This window comes from Phaseolus vulgaris, chromosome 8 (genome assembly GCF_051622355.1).
Source record: "Phaseolus vulgaris cultivar YP4 chromosome 8, ASM5162235v1, whole genome shotgun sequence".
NCBI lineage: Eukaryota > Viridiplantae > Streptophyta > Magnoliopsida > Fabales > Fabaceae > Phaseolus > Phaseolus vulgaris.
This window is the reverse complement of record NC_143505.1, coordinates 32129806-32157015: the sequence shown is the minus strand read 5'-3', so window position 1 is coordinate 32157015 and position 27210 is coordinate 32129806. Positions and strand designations below refer to the sequence as shown.

The 27210-nt window shown below is 39.3% G+C and overlaps 1 protein-coding gene across 1 annotated transcript; it reads right to left on the bottom strand.

Annotated features, from left to right (window-relative positions):
* Positions 1-3098: 3098 nt before the first annotated feature.
* LOC137825907 (protein SIEVE ELEMENT OCCLUSION B) lies at positions 3099-7932 on the bottom strand. The gene is made up of 7 exons (XM_068631711.2): positions 7391-7932; positions 6902-7006; positions 5916-6364; positions 5595-5701; positions 5125-5267; positions 4534-5025; positions 3099-4029 (listed from the first exon to the last, which is right to left on the bottom strand). Exons 1-7 carry the CDS (start codon positions 7601-7603, stop codon positions 3355-3357), a joined length of 2184 nt encoding a protein of 727 aa, XP_068487812.1. The 5' UTR covers positions 7604-7932; the 3' UTR covers positions 3099-3354.
* Between the last annotated feature and the right edge of the window lie 19278 nt (positions 7933-27210).

Sequence of the window (27210 nt, the reverse complement as noted above, 5' to 3'; positions counted from 1 at the left end):
ATCCTGAGCTATCAGATGAAGAAGTGCCAAATCAAATAGGCCCCACAATAAACATTTTTTAGGGAGCAATTTAGACAACTATAGTAGAAGAGGTGATGGAGGACCATCCTTGCAAAAGCCACCATTTTTCTCAAGTAAGAGCAGAGGTTCAACTTGGAAGAATTCTAAAATAATATGCCTTAGCTTTTGAATAAAATGTAAATAATATAATAGTATTTTTTGGCTTTGTATTTCTAAGCCATCATTTGAATAGGAATCTCTTTCTCTCCAAACAATACTACCTTGGGCGTCTCTTCCTTTGCATGTTGACTCTTCAAGCTCTTTAAGAAGCCAGGTGTCTCCTTCCATGACTCTCCAAATCACTCAAGACACACGACAAGCTATGAATGGCGAGCTTCTTGTAAACAGAATTGCGACATGACAAGCTAGGAATGGAAAGCTTCTTCTAAATAAGATTTCCACAGGGCAAGCTAGGAAAGGAGAGTTTTCTATGCATAGGATTGCCACATGGCATGTTAGGAGTGGAGAGTATTTTGAGAACTCAGTAGTCACTTTTAGGAGTCTCTTAGATTATAAGTAAGAGATAACCCGCATGTAAATTTTAGACTTTATTGATATATGAAATTGTGTTTCTAAAATTCTCAGCACATTTATCCAAGTCTCTCTCTATGTGTTTCTTGCATTCTTACAAACTCAAGGAAGTTGGCCTAACCTCTTCCTTGGCCCTTGCACCTCATACTCAAACCAAGAACTTTCATGACCATTAGATGCTTCCTTCCATTAATTCCATTCCAATACCCAAGAAGAATTGCATCAAGTGGTATAAGAGCAAGGCTACAATTTAGATAAGCCTATGATGAGAGAGAAGCACCTTAGAGGGCTTCCATTTACAAGATAAGCCCATATCCAAAACAAGTACGACGGGGAAATCTTGTCGATGTGAAACACCAACGAAAATAAAGGTATCAAAGCGGCAACATCATTGAAAAATTTCGACGAGTAGTGGGTTCACTAGGAAGGTAAGGATTTTTCCCTAGCTTTAGATGCCTTATTAAAATAAAGGGAAATAAAAAAATTAGATAAATCCCTTGTGTCTAATGAGCACATAGGATTATGTTTATATAGAGAAAAATCATGCATAAAATATTGGCTAGATTACATAGGTAGAAATATCTAACATAAATATCTAACATATCTAATAATTCGAAAAGGGGTATACCAGATGCTGCAAGACCAATTTCCTCAATGAAAATGAGGATGTTAAAAATCGAGAATTGCAAGAAGTAACAACTTTTGTTCTTGCCCTCTTCCCTAGACTTACCCTCTTGTTACTCATAAACAAAAACGAGTTTTTTTGGTGGAATTCGCTGAATTACGGAGGTCCTTTCTCTCTACCTCTTTTGTTTTGGCTTTTGTTTCTTTTTGTTGTTTGTAATGGTGGTGGTGATAATTACACACAAAGATTATACCGGTTCACTCAATCACTGAGCTACATCCAGTCCTCAGTCAAACCATTGAGTTTTCACTATGCAATCAATCACAGATTACACAAACACCACACACAAAGAGGTGACTTTGAATCCCACAAAGCCTACTCACCCTCCTTGCACACAACAACCACCTCAGGCCAGAATCACACTGACTTTACAGGATTTTATACTGTTATACAAAATGTTATATGAACAATTACAAGAACTTGAACAGGATTAGAAAACACCTGGTAAAACACAATACACCAACACCCTATTGATCAGTTCTTTGAAAGACAGCAAAGCACAGGGCAATCTTGCTAAAACTTGGTGAAATACCTTTTCACAAACAGTTTTGGTAATTTCTCAAATCAATCTCAACTCAGAGTATCAAAAGTTTCTGTTTCATCAATCTCTCGTCTTTTATATATCTTTAAACGTTTGAATAAAAACATATTTATAATACTTGAAATGCTAACGTTGGAGCAAATCAGTTAAAAACAGATTTTCAAAAAACTGTTACAAGCACATACATTTAATCGGTTAAAACGATGAATTAACCAATTGAATGCTCTTATCAGTTATAAAACAGTTTTAAAACCTTCTTTGCCAGCTAAGTTACAAACAACCGATTATCTCGACATTTTAATCGGTTGTTTTTTCCTTTGCATGGAAAAACACTTTAATCTTTAAAACTGATTGAAATGAGCTTTGCTTGAGATTCAAAACTAATCTTACAAAGATATTAAACCCCAAACCAAAACCTAAACCTAAACATCGCCCAGCTTCAGGCTTCACTTGGATTTGACACATCAAAGTTTCCCATCTTCAACATATGTCAGGACACTTCGAAGTGGAATCATCGGAAGAGGATTTAGAAAAGGGTTTAGGGAGGATATAGAATAGGGTTTAGGGTTTTATGGAATTTTCTAACCCTTTCACGGGTGAATTTTCTCAGCAAAGTGCTGAAGGAGAAGTAAAATGAAGAGGTTCTTTTGGTTTTGTTAATTGATGATTTGATTATTCATGGCTCGAAGGAACACAAATTGCAATATTGTTATCTCGTGAAGGTAGGGAAAGTTTTATTAGGCCTCATGATGGACATCATTCTTTAATCCAAATCATTTAAGTTAAAATTTTTTTGTTCATAATGAAAGATGTATTTTATAAAGAGTAGTTAGTTGTTTGTTATACTCTTAATATTAACTAATATTTTTTAAAATTTGAATTTTTCTCAACTAATTTCAAGTACCACAAGTAGATATTTGCTTATTTTTAGTTGGTAGTTGTTTTGAATTTCTTTATTAATGATTAATAGGTCATATGATCTGCGTTTAAAAGAAGTTACATTCCTTTTAAATATGAGTAAATATGAGTAAGACTAATTACTTAGACTTGAACTATGTAAAAAAATAGAAAAACATTTTATTAATATCAATCATACCAATTATATTTTGATCATCTCTACTTAAAATAACCAAAACCTATAAAAAAGAAAATAAAAATATGCTGAAAAAAAATAACAAAATTCCGAAAATATTAAATATTTTTTTAGTTATTGTATAGATATTGAGAACATTTTATGTCCTAATAATCTCCCCTTTACAACATTTTCTTAAAACAAAAACATGATGAAGATTGTTTTATAAGAAGTTAATAAAACTGTAACTTTATTGATCATACAAAGTACTTAGTTTATGCATAAGAACAAGCTTATGACATATCATAATAATTTACTCATGAGTGAGTGGGGAGACCAAACCTGACAACTCACTTTATTACATTAATTTGTGATAAAAAGAACAAACAGATGTAGTAAACACATAGACACGTGGTTGAAATTTCAGAAAAACACAGGCAGCAATAGTGGATGAACAATGATTGATCAATTGGTGGGAGGAGTAACAGTGCTGACAAAAAAGTCCTCATCAATTTTTTCATCGTGGCAGCACTGGAAGGTGGTGAGCACGTGCATGTTGCGCCGACACTCAGGGCATGTGAGCCTCTCTGGGATTCTCCCCATTGCATGAGAAAATTCAAATCTGCTGCAAGGACTAACAACCGAATGAACCTTGTCATAGTGATTCTTAAAAGCTGATTCAAACCCTTCCCTGTCAGCATGATCTTTCCACACGGCATCATACTCCACCAAGGTTTGGAACCCGGTTGTGGCATGCCCATTGACCACAATGTGAGACCCTCTTGCCAGAACAATCCATCCACCCTGTTTGTCATAGCTGAGAAGCTTCTTGATTTCTTGCATCACATGGTCGTCGTCATCGGATTGCTTCAGTTGAAGTTTGGAGAAGAGCATACTCTGAAGACGGGTCCAAAAGAACCATATCATGCTCTGCTCTGACCAGTATTGAGTGTTGAGTTTATCACGAATTATTGTGTCGATGATTTTCTGCACTTGCTCCCTTTTGTTGCTTTTCCCAACATATACCATCTCCAAGGGTATTTGAGTAGCCATTGCAACCCTGCGGCCTTCCTTCACAAATCTTCTTACCCATTCAGGATCATCCCCCCCAAACAAGAAAATGTATTTGCCATCCTTAATCTGTGCAATCAGAAATTGGCATTTGTTATTTTTCTGAAGGTTAGTAACGCATTCTACATTATTCTCTAAACTCGTTAAATAGAGCGAGAACCATTTTATGTAGTTGACTACACACATAAATTTAGTTAATAATAGTGTTCTAGAAAAGAGAGCAAGTGCATTGCTAATATTTATTCTAGAAAACATATATCAATCCATGTTGATTTTGTTAAGCTACCAACAAAGACTGCAGTGTGCAGTCACAACTACACATAGTAACATTTCATTGCTCCACGTGAATTAGTGGCCATACTTGACATTTTTCCAGTTAAACTTAATTGGCTCATTTAGTCCTGTACTATTTAATTATGGAGATGGCAACATTATGCTTTTGGATTGGCGCTGTGGTGTTAAGCTTTTCATGGCCTTCCTATGGAATGGGCTGAATTCTGTATATAGTGAAAAAAACATAGCTTGATCACTCTTTAAAAGGAGAATAAGTGTTTTGATTGTCAGAGTGCTTACCCAGTTCAAAATATCTTGATCAATGCCATCTACTAGCAATTCAAGTCTCCAGGTCTCTTCCTTCCATAGAACTTCTTCTCTAGAACTTGTGAAAGGGTAGGCAGCACTTCCCCAAATCCACATCATGTGAATAGCATTGGGGCAAGAAACTCTCCCTTGTGGGTCCAAAACCACAAGAATTGGCTTATTCTTGTATTTCCATTCGCTCTGGATGAACCAGATGACTGGCTTGCCTATCAAAGATGGATCATACACTGAGTACCATGACATGTTTTCTTGAAGGCTCTCAAACTGCTTTTTCTTTGGTTCTATCCATTCATAGTTTGGATCCACAATTGGTATCCAAACCAACTCATATCTACTTTCCATTCTTGATGTATGAGTCTTCGATTCGTTGTAGATCTGTTCAAGAATCATAAGCTCGTCGGTGGAGATCTCCATGCCTGAAAATAGAAGCAGCACATTCTTCCTTCTCAATGGCTCAAGGCTAACCTGTTTGTTTCCATTAATTATACAAATATAAGCATCACCAACACAATTTCACATAATACTAATGCATATGTAGGTAGTTACTGTGTTAGAAAATCAAACCCTTTTCTTGGTAACACCATCATATAGAGGTAGAATATCATCCTGTGCATAAATCAGAGCTTTGAGAACCTTCATGTTGTCAGTGTGGGGTTTTGAAAACAAATCTCGCAGCATTTGGTAAGCTTCAGCATCCATCTTTTTCCCTACATTGAATGATCATATTAAATTAGTCGGATAGCTAAGGGGTCTTTTGGTTTAAGATTTTTTTATCTTATTATTAATTACAATGACGTTATACACTGTTTTTTCTTTGTTTCCTATCTATAAAATTTTACTCAGAAAACTGTAAAAGCAACTTTTATTGTTTTCTGGTTTTTCACTATTTCCTATACAAAATTTTGAAAGTCAATGTAACACTTCTGTAATTAAGAATGAAAGTATAAAATAAGCCAACTAGCCCACACTCCCTATTGATATCTCAGTTTTATTTAATATGGATAGATAGAGACGAGGAATTATAAGTGGCCTACCAATATGTTCGTGGCAACTATTTAGCAGCTGCCTGAGATGGTCATTTATGTTTCTGAGCTTGAAAATCAAAGTAGATAGCTCCCAAGCATCAGTGGATGCGAATATCCTGAAACAGTGTTTTTGACATATTATTTATGTGTCTGTGATATTTAAAAACTCTTTCATAGGTAGTTAACACCCGGTGTTGGAGATAGAACTTCTTCATACATATGACCATTTTCATGCGCTTAGGTGTATTCATTTATAAAGAGAATTCAAAATGCTGACCATGGATGTTCTAACAAGCATGAAAAACTTGAAAATGATTGGAAAACACATACTCATAGCTTAGGGTAGTGAGGCTAGTAATCTGAGCTGCACAAGCCACAATACTTCTAACGGTCCAGTAAGAAGCAACTGGGATATAGTTGTAGGCAGTGGTGTAGGCTGATATATCTTGCGTAATATATTGAGATCGCAGATCATGGAACTCTATGACACGCTTGGTCACCTCAACTATGATGCTAACTAGATCATTAAGGGTATCAAACCGTGGTTTCAGCGAGCTTGCACGCGCCATGATACTAGGTAGTTGCTTCAGAATTGCCATTGATTTGGCAAGCTGGTTTTTATCATGGATTTGGGCCAGCAGCCAAAATTCACCATACGTTAGAGCGAAAGCAGCTAAGGCCAGCACTATTTTCACATCCCACTTGAAGATTGTAAGCATGTCAAAGATGGCAACTGTAGTGGAGTGTACATCTACACCACAGAGAGTCTTGTAGGGAATCTGAAATTTCATGTTGGTTTTGATATTGTTAAGTTGTTCCATTGATGGAAAGACTTCATTATGTCAGTCTCTTTAAATATAGAGTGATTTTTATTTTAATTCACTCAAATTAACAGGAAGTTATTTTGGTCCCTCAAAATTCAAAAATTATGACTTTAGTCTTAAAAACATTAAATTAGAGGGAGTAAAACGAGTTTTCTAAAACTCTTTTTTAGTCCTTCAAATTTATTTTGTAGAGACTAAAACCATATTTTTACTAAATTTGGGATTAGAATGAAGCTTTTTTAGGGTCTGAAAACGGATTTACCCCAAATTTCAGAGACCGAAAACATAATTAAACCATTATGAAAATTATGCATGTAGCCATGTTCCGGCTATGACAGCATGAGCCAATCATGATGAAAATAAGGTTTCAAGTGTTTACTAGTATATATCCGTTTTACAAATTAAAAACAGAATATCAGTTAGTAGCTCAAACTCTTGCGATAGTCGTGTTTAACATTTTTCAGTGATTGCACATAATGTTTAGGATATCACCTCACAGGAAATCCTATCAATCTTAGCAGATAGAGCCTCTAGCATGTTTGTTTGCCCAGGATGGTAGCTTTTGTCCTCCACATTATCAACACGTGCAAGGGCACCCTGAAAGATTGCACAGTACAGGTTAATCAGAAAAAGGAAAATCTCACACAAAACGACGTACTAATTAAAACCATGTGCATGTCTTTTTTCAATGGTTTAATAATGTTTTTAGTCCCTAAAATATCTGATAAATTTAGTTTTGTTCTCTCAAATTTATATAATACATTTTAGTCCGTAAGCAACGAGACTCTGAATGTTTTTTTTTACACTTTGAAGAACCCAAATTGAATTCACTCCAAAACATAAAGGCTATAAAAACATATTGAACTTTTATTTTTCGTCGAGGGAGCAGAAAGTTAACTGGAAACATGACAGCTGATTTCAGTCCATTAAAAATTTGCTTGGCACTTAGATAATCAACCTTTTATTTGATTAGTATCATACCGTTGTAGGACCTTCAGAAGTCAAGGTGGAACATATTAGAACATCCTCAACTATACGCAGAAGGGGCCTGACATCATATTCAATCCCTTCAGGATTATGCTCTGTCAATACTTTCTTCACCAAAACGCTGTCATCAGATATTGCGGCTGCAGGCATCATTCTTCCACCATTTATCAGTTGTTGCATAGCACCCAACTTGCCAATGCTGTTCATTGTGGGTACACAAAACAAAATGCAGATGAAGAACTCTAGGTTTGAGGCGAAGGAGAGATAATAAGGCTTGGGTAGTTGCGTTTCAAGTGCAAGTGATAGGCCTACATATAATACATCGAAAGGAATAACCCCGCCTGAATCAACTTCCTTTCTTTCCGCATAATTAAGTTTTTGGGACGTTAGGAGCGAGGAAGCAAGCTAGAAAGCCTTAAGCTTCTTTTGTCCCTTCTCCGCTGTCCCTACCACTTCACTTTAGTATGTGATAACCTCTGCAGTGACAAGACAACACAAAGCTGTCGCATCTAAACTTTTTAACTGTTTTAGGCAATGAAAGAAACCTCGCCGTCACTCTGAATTGTATAAAGTCATTGATGAAGGCTTCGAGATAAGTGTAAATGTGTAAAGTAGAGAAAGAATAATGATGTACACCAAATATATGATAAGTAGATCCCCAAACTATAGTGCAAGTAATCGGGGTAAGTAGATGGACTAGATTTAGATCTTTGGCATCTTTGTCACATCTTGGGGTTAATTTTGCCTCTGATTAAGCGTCAATGTTGACTCAAAGAGAAGCAACCATATTCTAACCATGCATGGTGGTAGGTAGAAAACGTGTCGAAGGCCGTTGGTATGGAATTCTTCCTTGCTTTTTTCCATATTTCCTTGCAACTCAGTTCAGAATATTTTATGCCACAATCCGATGGTAGAAACGAGAACGGAAAAATCTGATGCCTTTCTCCTAATAATACAGTATGAAATTAACCCACAACAATTAGATAATAACTGCGTTAAATATACTCTGTTAAATCTTAGGCAACATGAATTATCTCTCTTTACTTTGGCGGATAGATTAGTGATTGTACTGGTCAGGGTCGAATGAGTCATGTCCCTTAAACTCATTGACCGATCAACTAGGTGATCAACAACGTCAAAGAACAAATTGACAATAAATGATAAGTAAGGAAACATCCTATAAATCCAGGTCATACCCACCAAATTCAGGTAACACTCTGAGAAATCAGCTAACACTGATTTATTGATGATATGCTCTAGATATGTCTTCCTACAAATCGGGGTGACATCCCGAAAAATCAGCTAACACTGATTTATTGAAGATATGCTCCAGATATGTCTTCCTACAAATCAGGGCAACATCTCGAAAAATCAACTAACACTGATTCACTAATGATATGCGCCAGATATGGCCAATCAACCAAATAGCCAATTACCAAACACTATGAATAAGCCTTCTACAAAGGAGTAAGGTACATTTTTATCATTTTTACATCATACACTCTCAAGACAAAGTAGTTACTTGATCATCAGAGAATCTTCTGCAAGTTTATCCCGACCGAGTGCTAAGGAGCTAAAGAGTTGAAGGATTGGAGTCTAAAGGAGTGCAAGAACTAAAGTGCAAGGGAGTGCGACCAAAGACACAACCATTAGGAGAACGACCGACACCAACAACAATTGTTATCACCAATCTCAGGTACTATATAGGCCCACTTTGTCTATACAAGTAGAATTGGCACCCACCGTGGGGCTGAGATAGAGTCAAAGAAAGCAACAATGGTTTCGACAAGACAAATGATGAACAACATGATGCTAGTAGCGGATCAGATCACTATGTTCCTAGCTCTATAGAAAGAGATGGAAGAAATGTGCCAAAAGAGGATAGAGTAGGCAACCGTTCGCTAGAAGAATGAAAAGGAGATGCAAATCCTCAAAGAGAAAAAATGAAGAGATGAGGTCGCAACTAGTCGATCCTACGCACACAACCGGGCATAGACAACGAAAGCAACCTTCTCCTTCGAGAAGCGAGCACACACAAAACCAAGAGAGAACGAGTACAGCCCGAACTCAGACTTATCAGTCTTCCGATCACATACAGAGCGTACATCATAGAAAACTATCCCAAGGGACATCCCTTCATAGATGAAATCATGGAAGCACAACTCCATCCCAATTGGAAGGGATTGAATGTCGATCGGTATGACGATACCACGGATCCGGACTAGCACATTCATGTGTATAAAACACAAACGAGCCTCTACACATGAGATAAATCAGTGTGGTGTCGAGTGTTTCCACCTCGCTCAAAGGAGCGACACTCAATTGGTTCACGAGACTTTCATTCCACCTGACTCAGTGGATAGCTTCAAAACTTTATTATCCAAATTCGACACTCAGGTAACATTTCCAACAAGTCACCTACATCATCTTACGTTAATAGCACTTGTTAACCCAGAGCTGACCTCAGGCCAGAGGTGGCCATGCATCAATTGGTCATTGTACTACGATCAGGTCGTTTACTGATAGACTATATAAGAAACCAACAAAAAACTTAGACAAACTTAGGTAGTGGGCAGATAAGTTCATTCAACTAGAAGAATTGCATGATTATTGCAATAATGTCTTAACAAATAATGATGGAGATAAAGGAAAATAGAGGATCGAAGTGGCAGATAAACGTCAAACAATCCGCTGGGTACAAAAAAAATCGAGACCCTCGGTTTCACACCTATACCCCTTTGAATGTTGATAGGAGGGAAATCATGGATGAAGCATTGAATGTCGATCTCATCCCGACATTCAGAAAGTTACAAAGCCCAAAGGGTGCTTATACGTTTAGGCAATGCCCGTACTACTGCAACTTTGGTCACACAACCGAAGAATGTCCGGCATTAAAAGACAAGATTGAAGAGCTCATTCAAGTTGACCATTTGCGCAAAATCATCCAAGGTACGAACAAGAATTTTCATAGATACCCCAAGAGGGAGAAATACCCTCGAAAGGATGAACGGAGGGAATCTTACTCTCGGTGTCATCACAATGATGACTGACGCCCAACAAAAAAACAACAAAGGAGCGCAATCCCTAAGAGGGTCAAGCCTTCGCGAAGAAGTAGTCGTGAGGTGATTAACACAATTGCTAAAGGATTTTCATGTGGAGGGTGTTCGAGATCTGCTCGGAAGAAGCATATGTGGGCTATTCAATCAGTGCACTGGACCACAATCAAAGATCGACCGAGAATACCCTCAATGCTCTTTACTGATGACTACTTCACAACTATCGACCCAACCTAGGACCATCCCATTGTCATCACCTTCGAAATCAACAACTTCACCATCACCAAGACCTCAGTGGACCAAGGGAGTTCGACTGACATTTTGTATTGGAAAACCATCAAAAGAATGAGGATCCCAAAAATAGAAATCCAACCATATGACGACCAGATAATAGGTTTTTTCTGGTGAACGAGTAGATACGCGAGGCTATACTGACTTATATAGAACTTTTGGTGAGGGTAAGTTGTTGAACCAAGTGGTGTTCAAGCTTTGAAGAATCCCAACCCTTTGAAGGATGATGAAGGCTGGCTGTGCTTGCTGTTGCTGAGCTGTCCTTTTAGATAGGATCTGGGGTAGATTTAATATGTAATCCACTCTTGATTGAATCCAAAGCATAAGCACTCTCAATCCTTTAAAAGAAAAGTGTTTTTCAAGGTAAGTGAAAAACAACCTGTTGTTTTGTCGAAACAACCGATTGTTTTATACTTAGGTGTTTTTAGAAAAGGTTGAAAACTGTTTTTCAAATGGTTGAGCTGTCAAAACCAAAACAACTGATTGATTCGAGGAAACAACCGATTGTTTGTTTTGGTACCATAACAGAAAAATGGTTTGTGCTTTGACTGAGCATTAAATGATTTTCTAACTGTTTACGCTCCAGTTTTTAATGCTTTGACCAATTTTTAAATGCAATTAATAGTTTGTTAAGATTTGATAACAAACAACAACTTTGATTATATACAGAAAAACAGATTTGAGTTTTTCACTGATTTTGAGTTTTTGAAAAGTTGAGATTGCTTAGAGATTGAGATTGATCAAAGAGTATGAGCTAGGATTTTCTGCTTGTTTTGATTTCAGATTTGTTCTGTAAACAAGTGTAATCCTTGTATCTGTTGAAAGAAACCTTGTGTGTTTGCTGAGAAGTGTTGTATGTTCTTGAAGGGATCAAGATCAGCATTCTTAGTGTTGGTGTGTTGACCAAGAGAAATGTGTGTCTTGAGGGGATCAAGGTCACTTCTTTGCTTGTGGTGTAAGTGATTTAGGTTTGATTGCTTAGTGGAATTCCTTAGTGGTTTCTGAGAAGACTGGATGTAGCTCTGGGTTTAGAGTGAACCATTATAAATCTCTGTGTGCATTTTCTCTATCCCTTAACTCTTTAAATTCAGTTTTTATATTTGTAAACTGGTATAAATAACCAATTCTTTATGCGAAATAACCAATTGTTTTTCTGGTGTTGTGCTTTTTGCTTTGTGTTTTGAAAAACTGATTTCTTAATCAAGATATTCTCGAAGTAATTTCATTCAAGGCTTAAAAGTTTTCAAAAACATCTTTAAACCATTCAACCCCCCCCCCCCCCCTCTAGTTTAAAGTCATACATTCTAACATAAGTACCTTTGCAAAACCATTAAAATAAGGTATCTACTTGTCAATGCCAACACTTCATACAATATTCTGCTCAGGCAGTCTTCCATAAATCGTCTTGGAGCAATAGTTTCAACTCCACATCTCGCCATGAAGTTTCCATCTACTTCGGGCGATATAGTCACAGTGCATCTGGAACAAAAGGTAACACAAGAGTGATATGTTTCTAGCTTAGAGGTCGAACCAACCTAGCAACAAAAAGTCACCACGGGGACAGTCCTACGATTGCAGAAGAGAACAATCGCAAAGGTCTTTAGGGCCCAGCTGATTTCGGTCCCGAGAACTAAGAACTCCTTGAAAGAAGCACATGGTTGCTCTAGTAGATCTGGATCCCTAAATGAATGATGCTTGTATCGAGCCGAGTGAAGTCCTCCACCGAATACCTGTCCAAAATGATGTTCATTCAATGCACATGGGAACATCATTAACGTCGGCTGACAACACAATGGTGAGTCAAACACTTATCGAAACTGCTGATTTATTTTCCTGGATCGCCTCCGACATCCCAGAGGTAAGTCCCGATATAATTACACATCGTCTCTCAATGAATAAAGAGACACAGTTTATCGCCCAAAAGAAAAGAAAAATGGGTGAAGAGAAGCACAACGCCTTACGAAATGAAATCGACAAGCTTGTGAAAGTCGATTTCATCATAAAGCCACAATATACAACCTGGCGGGAAAATGTGGTAATGGTGAAAAAACCCAACGGTAAATGGAAGATGTGCACGGACAATACCGACTGCAACAAGGCGTTTCCGAAGGATCCTTACCCTTTTCGAGCATCGATCGCCTAGTTGATGGGGCAGTCGATCACCTTATCTTAAGTTTCTTAGGTGTATATCCGGATATAATTAAATCCAAATGCATCCAAGAAACAAGGGAAATAATTCCTTCCTGACTAATTGTGATAATTTCTACTATGAAGTCATGCCATTTGGCCTAAAAAACACCGAAGCAACCTTCCAATGACTAATGGATCAAATTTTAAAGGGAATGCTCGACCGAAGCATGGAGGTTTATATCGATGACATAGTCGTAAAGTTTGACTCGTGCATTCAGCACATTCAAGATCTCAAGGAAGTTTTCAAGGCCCTTACAGATCATGGTATACGACTGAATCCCGAGAAGTGCGTGTTCGGAGTAGAAGGTGGAAAATGCTTAGGCTTCATTCTCACCCATCGTGAAATTGAAGCGAATCTAGAGAAATGTAGGGTTATCACTGAAATGCAAAGCCCTGAAAATATAAAGGAGATTCAAAAGTTGATCAGTCGTTAATGGCCTTATCAAGGTTTGTGCCCAAGTTGGCAAAAAAAACAAAGCCAATAGTCCAACTCTTACGAAAAGCAGCGAAGTTCAACTAGACACTTGAGTGTGAAGACATATTCCTTCACCTTAAAGCCTTTTTGGCAGCACCTTCGATCATACATAAACCAGACACACAACGACCAATAACAGTATATTTGTCGGTCTCCAAAAAGGCTATCAGTGCAACTTTAGTACAAGAGGTAGCGAGAGAAGAGCGACCCATCTACTTCATCAGTTGAGTGCTACATGATGTCGGGGTCAGGTACTAGATGATTGAAAAGGTGGCCTTGTCATTTGTTATAACTACCCGACAGATGAGAATGTCCTTCGAGAACCATCACATTATTGTCAAGACTGACTATCCCATCATGAAGATCCTAGCTAAACCAGACTTAGCCGGACGAATGATCGGGTAGGCATTTGAATTATCTGAATTTGAAATCCAGTATCAACCGAGGGTGGCAATCAAGTTTCAAAAGTTACCTAACTTTATGGTCGAACTCAACCCTAAATCGATTAAAGATGAAAATCTTCAATGGTTACTACATGTGGACAATTCATCTAATGACAAATCGTGTGGGGAAGGAGTAATCCTCGAAGGTTCGGGTGAGATCCTCCTAGAACAATCTTTGAAGTTTGATTTTAAAACTTCAAAGACTACGAGGCCATTCTAGCTGGATTGACAATGACACATGACATGGAAGCTCGACAGGTGCTTTGTAAAAATGACTCCCAAATGGTAGTCAGTCAAGTAATCAGAAAGTTCAAGGTCAAAGAATCTTTATTCCAAAATTATTATCACCTTGTTCGGAATCTTATCTTCAAGTTCAAGAATGTTCAAACTGGGCACATCCAACACGAACACAACGTTAGAGCCGACATGCTTTCCAGGTTGGTTACAACTAAAAAAAAGGGTTTCACCATTTGGTGATCTATGTCATCCTCAAAAATCAAAGTGTCAGCACGGGTGAGTGCATGGGTGAGTGCATGGCTATTACTGAGGAAGAAACATGCATGAAACCCATCCAACACTTCCTAGAGAAAGGCGAGTGTGGAAACACAAGAAGAAAAAACCTTCAGACAGCAAACCACACGATTCGTTCTCATTGATCATGACCTATACCGCCGAGAGTACACTCAACCTTTACTAAAATGTATCTCTAAAGATCAAACCGAATAGAATTGAATTACAAAAGGTAAAAATAAAAAACAATGGTGCAAAGAAAACCAAAACAAAATTTATGGCCCAATTGAGCGTGGCCCAATTTGGTAACTGCAGCCAATTAAAATTCTTCTATCACATTAAACTCTGATCCAGCATCTATTCTTGTTGTTGCCCCATAATTCACTCAAATTTTTTTAATGGTGCATAGACCCATATGCAGCTTGTCCAAAATAGTTGCGCCCAATTACTCCTCTGCAGCAGAAATTTTAATTCATCTTTTTGTGCACCCCACGTACACTGATTCACGATGGCACCAAAGAAAAAAAATCACGTCGTATCACACACTATCAACAAAATTCACCAATGTATCACAAGTCCATATGATGGATTGTTTCAAATCAGATTCTCCAACAAATCCACCCACTAATCAAATTTATTTTTTAATAAAAGATCTGCACTAACATTACACAAATCAGTGCTAATTATTCCAAATAAGTGCACCTCTAATATGAATCGGCGTCATGTGCAGTCTCATGTCTTCCTTTCTTACAATTCTATTTCCACATCCTTTTGTTTTACTATTTTTCATTTTACTTTCTTTTCTATTTACATTCTTCTCTATTTTGGCCAAAATACAAGGTCCAAAACTTCCTAACTACTCTATACAATTTTTACAAGGCTAAGAAGAAAAAAAAGACTTTACAATCTCTTCAGTAAGTCTTGATCTTTGTCTATCTTCTTAGCTGAAAGTTTCGAGGTCGAATGGTTTTCATCAAAACCTTTGTGTCTTATTACTTCATCGGCACTTCCAGGTACCTTTTCTTTTCATCCTTTTTTTTGTTTCTTCCAGATCTAATTCTCACAACACATGCACTACCTTTGGCGCCACTTCTTTTTCTGTGCCTAATTCTTTTTTGTTCTTTTGATGTGGATTCATGAGCCCGGATGAACATAAAGACATCTTCTTCACATAAGGTGTCATTCTCAACCGGATGTGAGGACAAATCCTTTTCAAGGGGGGCAGCTTGATGGCGGACCATCCAAGCCACCATACACAACAAGAAAGACAAAAGAACTATTTGTATAAATAAGTAGATTACGCTTGTATATGATTTCTATTTTTAGATACTTTTAAGAGTATTTTGTAGATGAATCAAAGACACTCTAGAAGATCCTCACCTGTCACGCAAACAAAGATCTCTAGAGCATCTTAAGAGGGCATATACTCCTCTCCTTAAGCCAACCAAACCTCACCCTAGTTAAGCTTGCTTAACTAGGGTTAAGGTAGCTTAAGGAGCAAGCTACCTCATCCTTTCCATCTATAAACACCCTTCATAAACTCTTTGTATTCAAATTTTGACATAAAGTGAATGAAGAATTATGAATCAAGAATCATTCTCTCCCAAATCTCCTCTTACTTGCAAGCTTAGAAGGCCTAGTAGGCCCTTGGAAGGTTGGCCTCACCTCCTTCCTCTTCAACGCATTCATCATCACTGAAATCTAACATCACCAATACCTCACGATTTTCCTCCATTACCAAAGTTTTTCGCTAATTCTCCACACTTCCATCACAATTAAAAGCGTGGAGTGCATCACCTAAACCCACCAATTGCTTTTCAAACTCCCTATCGATCTGCTTATCAAACTCCGGCCTTAAGCTTTCTAGTAATGGTGGGCCACGTAAGTTGAGTTCCACGAGCGGCATGGGCCAGTGTTTCACGAGTGACGCAAGCCAAGGTGTCGAAGAGTGGTCAGACGTCGATCACCAGGATGTGCTGATGTGTCCTCGGTAACAGAGTGAGGGCGATGTGACGTCGGGCATCGGTGACTCAAACAGCAGAGCTGGTCCACGAGAGGTGGATCCCATACAATACACCAGTTATCAATAGGGAGAAGCCTAGATCACGAGGGATCCATGCGTGTGGTGTGCATAGCGCGTTCAGGCATAGCACAAGTAAAGAACCACTGGAACTGCTAATGTCCGTGAGGGTTACGTTCCAAGGGTAGGCTGCATGCATGGCACATGAACAGATAGGGCCCTCCTCGGACGGATGACCCCAGAGATTAGGTGCACAAGTTGGTACCCAGGCTAAACAATGCAGTTTCCCAGTAAAACCTCCCCCTTGACTTTATACAACAAGGATGAGATCATTTCAGAACCTTCCCCATGGGTTAGAGGTCTCAAGGGTTGGCAGAACGATTCGTAAAGAACGTCTCCCCCTTTGAGTGAGAACTCCAGGGGTAAGAAGTACGGTTTGCCAGTCAAAATCCTCATCTGCCACGTTGAGGTAAGGGCGAGGTCAGCTATGAACCTTTCCGCCTGGGTTAGAAGCCTCAAGGGAAGACAACACTATTCACAGAGAACGCCTCCACCTTTGAGTGAGAACGCTAGGGCGAGAAAGGCATGAGTTTCTCCTTGGGGTAGAAGTCTTGAGACTGGGCAGGACGGTTCGCAGAGAACGCCTCTCTCTCTCTAGTGAGAGCGTCGTAGTGGAGACAGTATGGTCCGGCGGGTGAACTCTCCCCAAACCCATTGTGGTCAGACTGGGGACAGATACGAATTTCTCCTTGGGTTAGAAGACTCGAAGCGGGATAGCGCGGAGTGCACCTCCCTCTTGAGTGAGAACGCCAAGACAAGGACAACACGGTTCACCAGCGGCATCAAGAAAGCATCTCCTTACTTATTGAAGTAGGAGCAAAGTCAGTTAGTGGGTCTCTCTTTTCCTGTTTTATGAAGCAGGTTCGAAGAGTGACTATCAAAGGTTCTCTCTCCTTTGTGTTACGGAGGTGAGGTCAGTTAAAGGTTTGTGTGCACGCCGCCGCTACCTAGAGCACAATGAAGAGAGTAAGGTAGAGCGGGTAGTGGATAAGCGCGCTATCTAAAGTATGGAAGATCGTCAGAAGCGTTGTTAGCAGAGGTTAGTGTGAGGCACGACAGTTAGCGATCAAGACGAAGAGGCAAACTAAAGTAAGATAAAGACATAGCAGTTAACAAACCAAGATCAAGAAAGCAGTTAAAGGCAAACAAGCATTCATAAATATGAAAGTATAGATTGTGCATCAACAGGCGAAAGTTTGCAAATTTAGAAGGAGGGGCCCTAGGCACAAGCTGCCCATCTACAACCTGGTTTGACGTCGCGATGGGTGGGGTGTCCATCTCAGGATGCACGCAGGCATCAGCGGCTTCTTCGATGAGCTCTGCCTCGGTTTTCTTGAAGGTTTCAGCCTGTTGGACAAGTTCACCCTCCACCCGGCCAAGTTGCACTTCTTGGTTGGTGGCCCTCTCTTCAAGCTTAGCCATCTTGGCCTTAGTTTCCTCCGCCTGTTCCTCTAGCTCGATCACCCTGGTGTGAAGGGGCAGGATCTTTGCCTGCAGCTGGACAGCCTCCTGACCCTTGTCGAAGAGTTGTCTCTTGGTATCTTTTTCTAATTGGCTCAGGCTGCTCAACTCTTGGGTCATGGCGGTTTCACGAATGGGAGCAGAGGGGGCTGAGGCACCCACACCACCAAGTGCCCCTTGACGGAGGGCAATCGCATTAGCCAGCCTAACCCTTTTCTCCTCAGTAAGCACCATGCATGCACCAAGACAAGAAACATGAGAAAGAAGATAACAATATGCAGCCATCAACTAGAAAACATAAGAGTCAAGAATACAAAATCATAAAGATAAGCGCAGTAACTTGGAGAAGAAGTAGAAACAAACCAATATAGCCTTTGAGGGGCAAGGAGCTGAACTCGTGCTTGATCAGTTGAGCAGTGTTCCTATGCTCGCAAGGACCTGACACAGTTCGCTATCGGGAGGGGCCAGTTCCTCGAGGGTCTTGGGCTTCTTGAGCTTCAGCTGCCCCACCCAGTAAAGGGGAAACCCATCAAGTAGGGTGGGGTCATGGTCGGTGCAGCACACCCTAAAGATCTTCCCTTTGAAGCCCTTATAGGATTGGTGGAAGTGTGTGAGGAGGACTCTCCCCGCCATTCCACTGAAACTCACCCAGAGGTTCTTCTCGGGACTCTTAGCCTCGAGGAAGTGGAGGAAGACGTCGACAGAGGGAGGGTGCCCAAAGTGATTACACAGGATGACGAATGCCCTCATGAAGGCCCAGCTGTTGGGATGCAGCTGGGCAGGGGCCACGTTAATCTCTGTTAGCAGTTCCCTCTCGAAGCCCGTGAGTGCGAGGCGAAGCTTAATCCGTTTAAAAACGGTGAAGTAAAGGAAGAAGAAAGGCTCTCCTTTGTTGGCGCGATCGTCCGCGCATACGGGTTCGCCCTTTGCGTAGGAACGAACCGAAACATAGGCGCCACTCTCTCTCCCAAACACCCGTCCCTTGCAATAAAGTTCATCGTCCCGGTGCTTTCTCTCATCCTCACTGGAGGTTAGAGTGGAGGTCTCGGCGAGGAGTTCAGTGGAAGTGCAAGGGTAGAGGGCTTTGTAATCTACACTGGGAGGAGGATTGGATGTGGTTTTTGATTGAGCCATTTCAAAGAAAGCTAAAAAAACAAGAAAAGAAAGGAAGAAAATGAAGGTTCAGAAGAAGGCGATGGCGTAACTCAGTAAAACCAGAAAGAAAAAAGACTCAAAGAAACCCAGAAAAATAGAGGAAAAACAGAGAAAACCTAAAATGCAGAAATTTAAACAGTTCCAGAGTAGATTATCGCATGTTTGAGTAGCCGAATAGCAAGATAAGAGCAATCAATGCCTAAAGATCATACCTTTTGATCGATGTGGGCTGAAAGTTCTTGTTTTTTGAGAAAGAAAGTGAGAGCGTTCAAAGAAGAAGATGAAACGATCAAAGGAGTTTTCAAAAAGTGATGGAACAGTGATCGAAGCACACGTTTTTAAAAAACTTAACGTAAACGAAGAAGCACAAGCGGCGCTAAGTCATGGTCGTTGATCTAGACACGTGTGTGCAGATTAAAATGGTTACAGAGAAGCGTCACTTTAATGCACTATTCACGTCCCATCACACAGAGCCACATAGGTGGGCAGGGGTGAGGACTTAGTCTCTTCGCTGAACAAGTTAACAGCTCGAGACTGGGGGACTTGTGTACCGACCAGTCCTCGGACATCGTTGACTGCTAGTAATGGTGAGCCACATAAGCTGGGTCCTACGAGCGGACTGGGCCAGTGCCTCGCGAGCGACGTGAGCCAAGGTGTCGAAGAGTGGTCAGACGTCGATCACCAGGATGTGCTGATGTGTCCTTCGCAACAGAGTGAGGGCGATGTAACATCGGGCCACGTGAGGTGGGTCCCAGACCATACACTAGTTATTAGTAGGGAGAAGCCTAGATCACGAGGGGTCCATGCGTGTGGTGTGAATGGCACATTCAGGCGTAGTACAAGGAAAGAGCCATTGGGAGAGCTAAGGCCCGTAAGGGTTACGTACCAGTGGTATGCTGCATGCATGGCACATGAACAGCTAGGGCACTCCCAGGACGGTTGGCCCCAGAGATTAGGTGCACAAGTTGGTACCCCGGTGGTCATTCCGTCAGAGGTTGCACTCCAGTAAGGGAGCCTTACGCGCTAGATTGCCCTAATATTGGGTGATAGCGACGTTAAGGCACACCCTCAGTAACCCTAATTACGAGTAGCGGAAATAGTGGAAACCCTAGAGTATATAAAGGGCAGTAATAAACCTAATAAGGTGCGCAACATTTTACGCGATACACACACGGTTTACACAAAGCTTTTATGGCTAAGTGTTTTGGTGTTTCCTAGCCCCAGTATTGACTTGAGCGTCGGAGTGAAAACGGCCTCTAGGGCGCCCCTTTGTCTTTGCAGGTTCAGGTGTTTGATCGAAGGAAAGCACGAACGAAGGCAGAGAGAATTGGGCGTGTGATCGTCGTTAGAAGTACGAAGGCCATCGAGTCAACCGGCAGGAACAATCATTATGTTGTTTTTTTCCATATAGCATTGTACCGCCCTGGTAGTCGGAAGTGATGACGTGGCACCAAGCCACAGAGTAGGCGTGTGGACAAGGCGCCAGAGTTGCAGAAGGGAAGGAAGTCGGGGGGTTCGTGTAATCGCCAGTTATTAAGTTGGCGTGCTCCGATCTCCAGCATACCAGGCGATCGCCCAGTTGAAGATGAAATCGCCAGATGGTAAACTCAGGCGACCAAGTGATTGGAGATCGCCAGAACAAGCACATCGCCGAAGATGAAGGTGGTGCAGATTATGAAGGCGGCCGGCGAGACCACAGGGAAGGTGTACGAGAGCACCCTAACTCGCCAATTCCAATAGAGATCGCGCTCCCAAGTTAGCTATGCACTGGGCAGTACCATGCATAAGTAACTTAGCCAAAAAGAGAGTCAGAAGCAGCGCCCAAGTCAAGGAGGCTCCAGATGGTGGCACGTGTACGACTGGATGCGAGCCACGTGTCCAGGTCTGTAACTGCCAGGAGAGAGAAAGTGACCAGGTATATAAGAGTTCTCAACGAATTTTCTGAGGTACGCACGTTCAGATTACACTCTTTACGCTTGCGAGTTATAGAGCTTACTGTGAGAGAGAATTTGCACGGTTCCTGTTCCTAGTTTTCTCTTAGTATTTGGTGATTCGGTCACTGACTTGGGCGTTGGAGTGCGATCGGTCGCAGCGGCGCCGCTCTGTTCTTTTGCAGGTTCTTGAGGTGGATCTCAAAGAAGGACGGAGGTTTGAAGCGGTGCACACGTCGATCCTTTGACGAGGCAGTTTCCAGCGTTCTGGTCAACAGGCAGGATCAAGCACAACAAACCAGTTTTCAGACAAGGGATCTTGGATATAGAAAACTTAGGAAGCTTGATATGCCATTATGGATGGTTCGTCATCACAACCTATCTTTCGAAAGTCAAACAAAGTCATTCATGATTCATCAACTTTGACATTAGTCTTATTGTCAACCCACTTACATTTGCAAACAGGTATAGTAAATTTGTTATAATTAACTTCTCAAATCTCTATTATGACACCATAATAAGGCATTCATCCCACAATAGGATTTTTGATTTTTTGACATTGAAAATTGCATGGAATCTGCCTCCAAAGTGACTCCACTATTTTGCATTGTACTCTAATCATCTCGAGACTTTCTGTAAAACAAACAACCATTTACTTCATAGCCAGAACAACATAAAACATCAAACTTTAGACCGTTTGCAAGCCATGTTAATGTTTCAGATGTTGATGGATCATTCATGATTTGTTGCTTAAACCATGATATGAAATTTTTGTTATGTTATGCTCGATTGGTTAGAATTTATGGCCTTAAACAAGAGGGGGATGAATTGTTTATAAACGATTTTCGCAAACTTTGAAGGTATAATGAAATCCAATGATGAATCACAAAGAAAGAAATCAAGGAAGTCAAAGAACAAAACTGATTAAGTTGATTTCCAGAAAATCAATCGGTTGCTTTTGAGATTCAACCGGTTGTTTTTATCATTAGTGAATAAAAACAACTTAAAACAGACATTAAAGATTTCAGGGAAAGAGATAAGAACACAAACTAATTTATACTGGTTCACTCTTATCCCAAGAGCAACATCCAGTTCCCAGAAACCACTGGGTATCCACTATGCAATCAATCATAGATTACAATCCACACACACACCAAAGAAGTGATCTTGAACACCTCAAGAACACACACTTCTCTTAGCAAACACACCACAAAATTCAAAACAACCTCTGATTCTGCACAAACCACAAGTATTCCAGAAATACAAGAGAGAAAGAGGAAGGATTACACCTGATCAATATCAAAATGAAAGATTACACAACAATCTTATTCCACTCTTTGTGAAAACCCAAAAGCTTGAAGTAAATCTTTGAAAACTGAAATCACTTTATTCAAACTGAATTCTCTAATCTGTGTTCAATCTCTTAGGAGCGTAAAACAACATTTATATACTCCAAAGGTTTGTTAAAAACATTTAAAGCAGGAGCCAATTCAGTTTTAAAACATTTAAAGCAAATTTACCAAACTTAACAGAAATCTATTATCGATTTTCAAAATACAGTCGGTTGAATTTTTTAAACAACCGATTGAACTGGTTTGACAGCAAAGTCAACCAGTTTCAAACCCTTTTCAAAACCCACCAAGTGTCAAACAACCGATTGAAACTATAAAACAACTGGTGGTTTTTCCACTTCATTAGAAAACAATATTTTTCAAAAGGTTTTGATTTAAATCAGATTTGGATTTTAACCAATGTGGATTACAAATTCAAAATACACAGAACCCACACACACAAGCTACAACTAAGCCTTAAACCAAACTTCATGGATTTGGAGACATCAAAGCCCTTGTTCAACAATTCCCCCTTTTTTATGAAGACAGATCTCTGGTTACTTGTGTTGTCCTATTTGAATTTGATCCAGCACCTGCTAAACAAATTTTATGCAAATACAGAGCATACAAAGTAGCAGGATATCAAGGCATACTTAACCAGGTTTTCTGCATAAGCTGTTGAGCAGAAAAACCAGAAAAAACTAAGTGTATTTAAGCATACATCAGCAGAAATTTAAGCCCAGAGTTTTGCAGCAGATGATTCAACACATAAACCAAACCATTCTCCTTCTATTTGTCTTCACAAATAGAGTGAAAGAAAGGGTAAAAACAGAATTTAAGAAAGTAGTCCATAATTTTTAAAGAAGAAAAAAAAACATTAATCTTCCTTCCCATATTACAACTCAAATATTTCATTCTGAATAGCTTCAATCTGTTCATCCAGATTCTGAAAATGAGCCACAAAGAATTCATGATGACTTCTTTGATTATCAGCAAAATTGTTCATCCTTCTCAGCAACAATCTTTCAAAAGGAGTCATGGAAGTGATGCATTCTCCAACACTTGGACCAGCACCTTCACCTCCAGCAAAACCAGCAGCTACATGACTATCATTAGCAACAACATCCACCTTCTAAGGGTATAGAACACCAAATAGATTTAGTTTCGGGAGCTAGTCTACCAAATAGACCAGCTTATGGAACTAATTTTGAGGAGACTAAGAGATAGAATCACAAGTTCAGGAATTGTTGGAGAAGGGTTGGGTTAAAAAAAGCCCAAGTCCTTGTGTTGTACCTGTTTTGTTGGTGCCAAAGAAAGATGGCAAGTGAAGAATGTGTTGTGATTGTAGAGCATCAACAATATCACCATCAAATACAGGCATCAAATTCCTAGACTTGATGATATGCTTGATGAATTGCATGGGTCTACCATATTTTCCAAGATTGACCTTAAAAGTGGATATCACCAAATTAGAATTAAAGAAGGTAATGAGTGGAAAACTGCTTTTAAGACCAAATTTGGACTATATGAGTGGTTAGTGATGCCTTTTGGACTCACTTATGCACCTAACACTTTCATAGGGCTTATGAATCATGACCTTAGGGATTGCATAGGTAAATATGTAGTAGTTTATGTTGATGATATATTAGTATATAGTCAAAGCCTAGAGTCCCACCTAAGTCACCTTAGGGAAGTTCTTTTAGTGCTTAGGAAAAATAGTTTGTTTGCTAATATAGATAAGTACACTTTTTATGTAGATAGTGTAGTGTTTTTAGGTTTTATAGTAAAACAAAATGGGGTACATGTTGACCCTGAGAAAATCAAAGCCATCCAAGATTGGCCAACCCCACAAAATGTAGGAGATTTTAGAAGCTTTCATGGTCTAACAAGTTTTTATAGGAGATTTGTTCCTGACTTCTCAAGTCTAGCTTCTCCACCCAATCGCATATTTTAGTGAAAAACTTCATGGTGCCACCCTCAACTACCCCACCTATGACAAAGAGCTCTATGCACTTGTGAGAGCCTTGCAGACTTGAGAACACTATCTAGTTTCAAAGGAACTTGTCATACATAGTGATCATTAGTCTTTGAAATATTTGAAGGGTCAACACAAGTTGAACAAAAGACATGCAAAGTGGATGGAATTTCTTGAGCAATTTACATATGTTATCAAATACAAGAAGGGCAGTACCAACATTGTGGTTGATGCTCTATCAAGGAGACATGCCCTTTTTTCTAAACTTGGAGCCCAAATTCTTGGATTTGAAAACATACAAGAACTTTATAAAGAAGATCAGGAGGTACTTATTTAAAGAAGGAAAGCTTTGTATACCCCAATGAACACATAGAAAACTCCTTGTAAAAGAATCACGTGAAGGAGGACTCATGGACCATTTTGGAGTTGACAAAACTCTTGAGCTTTTAAATGAAAAATTCTTTTGGCCACACATGAGAAAAGATGTCCAAAGATATTGTCATAGATGCATTTCGTGTTTAAAAGCAAAACAATGAATCATGGACTCTACACTCCTTTACCTTTTATAAGTGCTCAATGGAAAGATATAAGCATGGATTTCATATTAGGACTTCCTAGGACACAAAGAGGTTTTGATTCCATCTTTGTGGTAGTGGATAGGTTTAGCAAGATGGTTCATTTCATACCCTGCCATAAAGTGGATGATGCTAGCAACATCTCTAAGCTCTTCTTTAGAAAAGTGGTAAGACTACATGGTTTACCTAAGACCATAGTTTCGAATAGAGGATTAAAAACAAAATACAGCAACAAACAGAGAAATACATGAAACATATAAATAAGGGGAAGAGAGAGATGATTTTTTAGGAGGGAGACTGGGTTTGGCTTCACCTTAGAAAAGATAGATTGCCTAATCAGAGGAAGTCTAAACTTAGTCCCGGGGTGATGGTCCCTTCCATGTTCTCAAAAGAATCACTAATAATGCATATCAAGTTGACCTGCCTGAGGATTATGGAGTACATACTACCTTCAATGTTATGGATCTAACACCTTTTGCAGGTAGTGAAGATGAAGAGGCTGAAACATATGAGTCTTAGGTTCATGCTTGTTTAATTGTTGAGTTGTGTGCACTTTAATTTCAAGAGCTCTTTAATTTTCTTGCAATTTAAGTTTCTGTTTTAGATTTTTACTTGAGTATTCTTGCTGTTTTTCTTTTACACCAAGTGCTTGTGAAAAGGTTTATGGCACTCATTCTTCTTATGAGTATGGTTGCTCTTTTGGAATGGCATTATCCTTCCTAGAGTTTACCTTAAGCTTCCTTTCACTTGTTGTTAAAATTTGTGATGTGTCTTTTAATTTTGTAATCATGTCAAGTTTTGTCTTAGTCATGTTATTCCATAATTGTCATTACTTCTAGTAGTACTTTTATTGCTTTGATTGTTTCTTGCTTTGGTGTTATATAAATTTCTGAATTGATATTGATCCTTTGTGCATTTTCTTTTTAGAATTGAGTTCATACTTGTATTCTAGACCTATACAAGTTCCAATACATCATTTTCCATTATGTCTTTGCTAGTTCATAATTCTGTTTTTCATTCCTATTAGGATTCCTCTGTTTCTGAAAAAAAGTGCTTACTGTTTTTCTTTATTGCAATTGATTTACTCACTGGAAAATTCTGAAATTCTGGATTTGTGATATTCAAAGTGTTAGAAAAGAATAGAAAAAAGAATCATTCAAAAATTCAAAGTACACAAAAAATGATAAATAAAATAAAAAAAGTGTACAATTCTGCCGAAAAGAATACGGTAATCTGGCAGCGATTTTAAAAAATTTATCTCAATTAATTGGCTTGCTGTTTTTAATTGATTCCAGTGCCATTATTGAGTTAACATCTTGAAGTTTCTGTTGGTTTAAATTTCATAATAAATTTCGCTCTACATCATTCCAGTTAAATCAGTGAATATCAAGCACAGTTTGCATTAAAAAAAAAAATCCAGTAGCTAAATTTTTGTTTTCTTCATCTACTCTAGTGCTTTTCCTTAAGTATTCTTTTGTGTGCCTACTTTTCTCATTGAGTTCTTTATTTTCTTGATTTTCTTTCATTCTTACTCTTTGAGTTTGTCTTACATATAGTATTCCTTTTGCAATTACCTTTCTTTGCTTATACCTTTTCTTGTTTGTCTTTATTGTTTCTTTGGTTTTGTGGTGGTTGCTCTTGAGATTGGTGTGCTTGCTTTGACATCTTTCATTTGAGGATTCCAAGGCCTCAAGATCAGATTGGTGCAAGGACATTATTTCTTTGAGAGTGACCTATTTTTCTGCCTCAATTTCACTTCGGCACTTTGGCTTAAAACACTCACTGTTTTTGCTAATTTTTGTTTCTTAACTTGTTTGCTGTTTTTGTGTGTTTGCTGTTTTTTATTTCCAAAATGGCTGGATTTTCAAGTGATGCATCATACAAGCAGAATTCTCCTTCCAAAGCTTCAATCCTTGGTGAATTACATGAAGCTCAAAGAACCATTAGACAGTTGGAGGAGAAAATGCAAAAGATGGAGGTCCAACAAGCTAGACCATCTCCTTCTATCCATGATGGGCATCATTCTCATAGACCATCTTCAAGAGCCACTTCAAATGATTTTGGCCGTGAAGAAGAGCATAGGAGAAGGAGGAATCCACCACAATTTCATGGACAAAGACCTCATCATCAAGGAGAAAGACATCACTACGGCAATGGTTACTACCAAGATGCAAAGGCTAGGCTACCTTCGGTCAAGCTTCCTTGTTTTAATGGCTCTAGTGATCCTAATGTATATTTAGATTGGGAGGCTAAGTGTGAACAAATATTTGAGATCCATGAGATCCAAGATGAGAATAAGCTTAAGCTAGCCACCCTAGAGTTTAGTGATTATGCCATGAAA

What these genes read in the sequence shown, in the direction of transcription:
- LOC137825907 (XM_068631711.2), bottom strand. Translation starts at nt 7,603, where the DNA reads ATGAACAGCATTGGCAAGTTGGGTGCTATGCAACAACTGATAAATGGT. An exon ending in CTTCTGAAGGTCCTACAACG is followed by an intron (nt 7,007 to 7,390) that starts GTATGATACTAA and finishes GCAATCTTTCAG; the next exon opens with GGTGCCCTTGCACGTGTTGA. An exon ending in CTCACTACCCTAAGCTATGA is followed by an intron (nt 5,702 to 5,915) that starts GTATGTGTTTTC and finishes ACACTGTTTCAG; the next exon opens with GATATTCGCATCCACTGATG.